Source organism: Myotis brandtii, unplaced genomic scaffold (assembly GCF_000412655.1).
Source record: "Myotis brandtii unplaced genomic scaffold, ASM41265v1 scaffold64, whole genome shotgun sequence".
NCBI lineage: Eukaryota > Metazoa > Chordata > Mammalia > Chiroptera > Vespertilionidae > Myotis > Myotis brandtii.
In genome coordinates, this window is record NW_005370460.1 from 261,987 (window position 1) to 268,006 (window position 6,020).

The window sequence follows — 6,020 nt, forward strand, 5'->3', positions numbered from 1 at the left end:
ACCCAGGCCCTGGGCCTTGTCAGCTTCCCCACTCGCCATATGCCCCCACAGTGCTGGCAGTCAGAGTCCCCCCAAGTCCGTATGGAGCCATGGACGGAGGAGGCCTTCCCAGGTGCTGGGAGGCCAGATGGATGCTAGAGGTGCCCAGCTTAGGGAGGGCCTCTCTCTCCCTCACCTTCTCGCCCTCCCTGGGAGTCCCCACCCGTGCTGGATGCAGTGTCCCCTCAGGCCTCTGCTCCCCTGTCCGGGATGAAGCCTGCAGAGGCAGGTCCTAGGGTACGAGCTGCAAGGAGATGGCTGGGGAGGATTCTCCAGACCAGGGCCTGGCCTCCTGGGTGTGCGCTCCCTTCCTCACTGAACCCCCACGCCCCTCATGCCTCACTGCCTACCCTCCCCCACCACATTCTGGGTCCTAAGAATGGGGGCAGTTCAAGCCACGGCGGCATCTTCATCACGAGCACGTCTGAGCGATGCCCCACATGCGTGCCTGGTGCCAGGCACCGGAGTCCCTTCCACCGGCAGGTCATGGGCACCACGCTGTGCCAGCCCAGGAGCCCTCCACCAGCAGAGACAGACACAGCGAGCAGAACGCGCTCTGTGCCTCCCCGTCCGGCCCCTCATGTCTGTGAGCTGCCCCATCCCCGGTGCCCATTGCCTGCAGGTGGCCCAGCACCGCCCGCCCGTAGCCCGTCTCTCCCTGTGGCAGCTCACACCTGAGCCAAACCGGTTGGAGTGGGTTGTGCTGAAATTTTTGTTTGTGTCAATGGGACTTGGAAGTGAGTCAGGCAGGGCCAGGGATGGGCGGGGCGGGTGGGAGAGGGAAGAGTGAGAGTGAGGGTCAGACTGAGTGGGCGGCGGGAGGCAGGCGCCAGGGGCTGGGAGGAGGGTTGGGGGCAGAGGAGAGTTTGTCTGTGGTGAGATCCCAGGTCAGAGGGCGTCAGAGGCGGGAGGACACTGGCTCTGGGAGAGATGGGGGGGGCGGTAAGACGTCCGAGGGGAGCCAGCTGCGTGGTGTGGGCCCGGGTCTGCGCCGCCCGCCCGTTTCTGCCCCCCTCTGCTTCTCCGCTGTTGTTTCCCTTTCTCGTCGGCTCATTGCCTTGGTCTCTACACTTTGTACAGAAAGGTGTTGGGGTGCTGCTACTGTGGTGGGAGATGAGGGATGTAGGACTGGCTTCCATCCCCCAGGCCACCCCTCTCGCTCCTCCCTAGGACGGTCCTCGCCCGTGGAGGGTGAGGAGGGACCCTGCACAGAACACTGGGTCTCTAGCCCCATCTCCGCCCGGAAACACCGCTCCCCTTCGCCGCAGCGTCGCTGCCCGGGTTAGGATCGTCCTGTTTTCCACGGATTCCGTCTCCCTTGGCCATGCGCTGTGCTGCTCCCGCCAGCCTGTCCCACAGGCCCATGGCCCATCCCTTCATGACAACCACACCTCCTGGTCGCCCAAGGCATCCCTCAGAGCTCAGGGGGCGGGATCCTACCCCGAACGAAGCGGGAGAACCACGGGGGTAGGAGGTGGCTGAGCGTCATGCACGTTTGGTCCTGCTTCTCGGTGGCTGCTGTGTGCGGAGCCCCCATGTCACTCTCAGCCGTGCACCCCCACCTGTCGGGAAGCAGGGCCGAGGCTGAGACAGATGTCGAGAGTCTTTGTCCTGTGCCTCTGGGTGAGCTGGCACTTTTAGAAGGTTCTGGAAATAGGAGAAACAGGTCCTGGACAAGAGGAGGAGCCTCGTGGAATCGAGTCTTCCACATGGTGACAGCAACAGCCCCCCATCCCCCTGTGAGGAGAAGGTAAGAGCAAAGGTGGGGTCGGGTCCTGTGAATTTGCTGACAGTGGATTCTGTGAGTGGCCCCAAGCTGTGCTCCCCTGCGCCCCATCTCCATCCAGCCACACATCTGCCAGGCTCCTCCCAGGGAGGCCATCTGCTGGGCGCATGGGCGCAGCCTGCCACCCCGGGGCCATCTCCAGGCAGCAACAGGCCTCTAGCTTCTCGGCTGGGTGCCACGGGGCGGCTCCTTCCTGGCCATCAGGCTCGCTCTGGCCACCACCCGCCTGGCCTCCCACGATGAAGCGTCAGCCCAGCCCCAGCGCAGCTGCCGGCAGCAAATGAGACCCCGAGCAAGAAAGAGCCAGCACCAGGGCTGTGAGAGCCTGGAGGGCGGGAGCCAGGGCAAGCGGGGAGACCGGGGAGACCAGACCACAGAGGACACAGGGGAGGTGGCTTTTGGAGGAACTGAGGGTTCCTATCATTTGAGGGCAGATTTTCTTTTGAATTTACTGTCAGCCTCCCCTCATCTTTGTGAACCCCAATTCCCTCTCTCTCCCCACCAGCACCCACAGTCCCAGCCCTGAGCTCCCCCTCAGGCTCAGCAGGCAGGGCAGCGGCCTGGCCAGAGGCCCTCGTCCAGGGCACGAGGCTCGCTCCCTGGCGGCCCTGGAAAGCTGGGGCCAGGTCTTCTGGTTCCTGGACACCCCAAGGCCCCACGGCAGCAGGACTGGCTCTCGGCCTCGGAGACTTGGACCCTGACCTGCACCGGCTTTCAGTCCCAGAGGCGAGGCTGGGAGCCTTTGAGCTGCGGTGCAGCTGCGTGTCGGGCCTGTGGGAGCAGCAGGGGAGGGAACCAAGAAGACACCCCCCAGATGTGCATCACGCCTTCTCACGGGAGCCCCTGGGAACCTCCCTCCAGGCTCGCCCTAAAGACTGCTGGGCCCCCCGGCTCCTCCGCAGCTCTAGAGGGGCATAAGGTCTGAGATCAAGAGATTTCCACGGGGCAATCAGCATGGCCGGAGAGACTGGCCAGAGGTTAAGGAAAGGGCAGAGGGACAAAGGGGCGGCCCTCTCCCCTTGCCAGCTGCTCCCTCCCAGGCCCAGGCCTCCACGCTCTCTTCTGTGGGGGGATCCCACTCCCTGAAAAGACCCCGAACATGGAAGCTCAGGTCTTCATCAGTTATCAAGACCCTGCACCCGGCGGGCCGGCGGCTCAGTGGTTGAATGTCGACCTATGAACCAGGAGGTCACGGTTAGATTCCCAATCCGGGCACATGCCCAGGTTGTAGGCTTGATCCTGGGCAGGTGGGGGGGGGGGGCCCTGCAGGAGGCAGCTGATCCATGATTCTCTCTCATCATTGACGTTTCTGTCTTTCTCTCCCTTCCTTTCTCTGAAATTAAAAAAAAAAAATGACCCCATGCCTGTCTCAGGGCCACACACTGGTCCAGTTCGAAGCGCAGCCGAGGGAAGAAGTGCGTCCGCTCCTGGGAAGTTCCAAAGCTCTCGGCAGGGAGGTCGGAGGGTTGGTTCTGTTTAGCATCACAGAGAGAGAACAGGGCAGACCCAGAGAGAGAAACACAGAGGTGGAAGTGGTAAAAGACAGATCTCAGGCACAGTGAGGCGGGGGAGCCTAGAGACCGAGAGACTCAGAGAGATGCACACACGCAGCAGCATCCGAAAGCCGTCGTTCAAAGAGACACAGCAGCCAAGACAAGATAAAAACGAAGAGAGAAAGACGTCAGGGGGGTTTCCGGGTGTCTACCTGCCCACTGCTGGGGTCACTCAGGTACTTCCTCTTCTGCCCTCAAGTTTTTATGTTTTTAAAAATACATTTTTAAATTGATTTCAGAGAAGAAGAGAAAGTTAGAAAAGTCAATGATGAGATAATCATTGATCCGCTGCCTCCTGCATGCCCCACTCTGAGGATCGAGCCTACAACTCAGGCATGTGCTCTGACCAGGAATTGCACCTTGACCTCCTGGTTCATGGGTCAATGCTCAACTACTGAGCCACGCCAGCCAGGTTCTGCCCTCAATTTTGACCACTCAACAGTGACCCAATGATACTTTCTTACTCAAGAACACCAAGTCCCTCAAAAATTCAAGTTCTCTCCCATCCTCATCCCATCTCACCACCATTTTCTAACGCACCCGATTCCTCTCCCGCAAGTCCGCTCTTCCAGCACATGTCAGAGGAGTGTCCAACATCTGGCCCTTGCTGTCATTCCTCTGTCCTGTTTGTCCACATCCTTATTCTGGCTGAGCTGAGAGTGGAGGCTAAGGCATGGGGCCAGGTGTCGGCTGGCCAGAATGAGCTGTGGGGGGGACGTAGAAGGGTCCAGAACAGCAGAGGAAGACCCACAGAAAGGGCAGGAAAGGTGGGGGAGCCGGGGAGACAAAGGCAGAGAGGATTTTGGAATCTCCAGAGTGTGACTGAGACCCGCGGGCCCCATTGTCGGCTGTGTGAACTGAACGGTGCTGAGAACCAGGGATGGGTCCGTCACAAAATGGGGTTAAGGCAAGAAGAAGCCAGACTGAGCGTTTTGTGAAGGTTTGAGACCAGGAGGCATAGATTTGGGCGTGGACAGACCCAGACTACGTCTGAGAAGCTGGGCTGCAGGGAGCCCTGCTGCCAAAAAAGGTCAGTTTATATAGGGTCACGTCAGGGTTAGATTTTTAGGGTGACCTGCCCACCCCCACGCCTGGGTATCATTAGCAGGGAAAGCAGGACCGGAGCAGGAGGAGCCTCGCTGCCCCTCTCTCAGTCCCACAGCCTTTCTCAATGCTCTTCGGTTTGTCTCACTGACAGGACCTTAGAGAAGCTGCCCTGGGGTGCAAAGGACGTGACACACACATCCAGGCTGGCCTGTTTCTTTTCTTTTCTTTTTCTTTTTTTCTTTTTTTTCAGACAGGAAGGAAGAGAGAGATAGAAACATCAATGATGAGAATCATTGATCGGCTGCCTCCTGCACACCCCCCAATGGGAATCGAGCCTGCAATCCGGGCATGTGCCCTGCCCAGGAATCCAACCATGACCTCCTGGTTCATAGGTCGATGCTCAACCACTGAGCCATGCAGGCTGGGCCAGATTGGCTTGTTTCCCTTCTCCTTTTTTTCTTGGTCTTTTTTTTTTTTTTTACCTGGATTTTTCCCTGCCTCCTCTACTAGTAAAATATGAGCTCGGTTTCAGACTAACCAGGGAAGGAGCTGCAATGGCTGGATGACACCTCAAAGGAGGTGCAAAACCCAGGAGTGAGTGAGGTTTGGGCTCCTGGTCCACGTGAGAGGCCAGCTGTGCAGACTCAGAGAGAGGGACCTGGGAGAAGAGTGCAGGACCCCTTGGGTGGGGGAGTCCCCGTTCTGTCCAGGAGAGGCAGGAAGTGAGTCTGGCAGAAAGAACAGCCAAAGATTTAAGCCAAAGCAAGAGCCCCAAACGGGCATTATAAGCCCATAAAATTTAAGCCAAATGACTCCTCCTCCAAGCAGCTCCTCCCCTAAATCCTAGGACTGGGACAGAGCTGAAGCCAGCTGTTGGAAGCTTACCCAATCACAAGCCTTAGGGAAAGACTGGCTTTTAGACTTTAGCCAGGACATTAGAAGTTAGGAATTTATTAGAGGCTTTAACATGAACTGGGAAAACAGGATCCTCCGTATCAGAATCAGGGAAAGCAATAGTTGGGTGGGCAGAGACTTTCAAAGCTCTTATTGTGTCTCAGCTTTAAGGTATGCGTGGGGAAGGGGTCCCTGGAACCCCCAGGCTCTCCAGCTGCGCCTTCCTGACCATACCTGCCCCCTCACTGCCCCTGATGGAGAGCAGGAGGGGCAAAGCCCTGCGGTGCTGCCAGACCCCAGGGCAGCCCTGACCATGGCCTATGGATGGAAGTCCCGCTGCTGTGCAGAACCCCGACACGGCCTGCTGCTCCCACCCAGCTGTGTCCGAGTACAAATCTGCCTGCATTTCCTGCTGTGGCTGAAACTAGTTTCTGTCCGTTCTCCCCTGGGTCCTGGGGGGCGGGTGAGAAGCCGCTGGGGATCTGCCTGAATAAAAAGGAGACACCACGGAGGGCAGCAGTGTTCCCTCGAACCGCCCTTCGCCCCCATCCGGCTCCCAAGTCCGGGCAGCTCTGCCTGGATCGCATCAGGAGGAGCCCCTGCCCTTACCTAGGCCGATGCCCGCCCCCGCGTCCTTGCGTGGCAGTGACCTGGTCTCCAAGCCCGCGGGGACCGCAATCCTCAGACGGGGTCTGCTGCCC

General features: G+C 59.1%; 1 protein-coding gene across 1 annotated transcript in view; it reads left to right on the top strand.

Moving 5' to 3' along the window:
* Positions 1–1,569: 1,569 nt before the first annotated feature.
* Positions 1,570–6,020, top strand: part of NIT1 (nitrilase 1) — a 15,578-nt gene continuing 11,127 nt past the window's right edge. Inside the window, exon 1 of the mRNA XM_014528542.1 lies at positions 1,570–1,576. Coding sequence (XP_014384028.1) covers positions 1,575–1,576 — 2 coding nt within the window. The 5' untranslated portion in view covers positions 1,570–1,574. The remainder of the gene's footprint in view (positions 1,577–6,020) is intronic.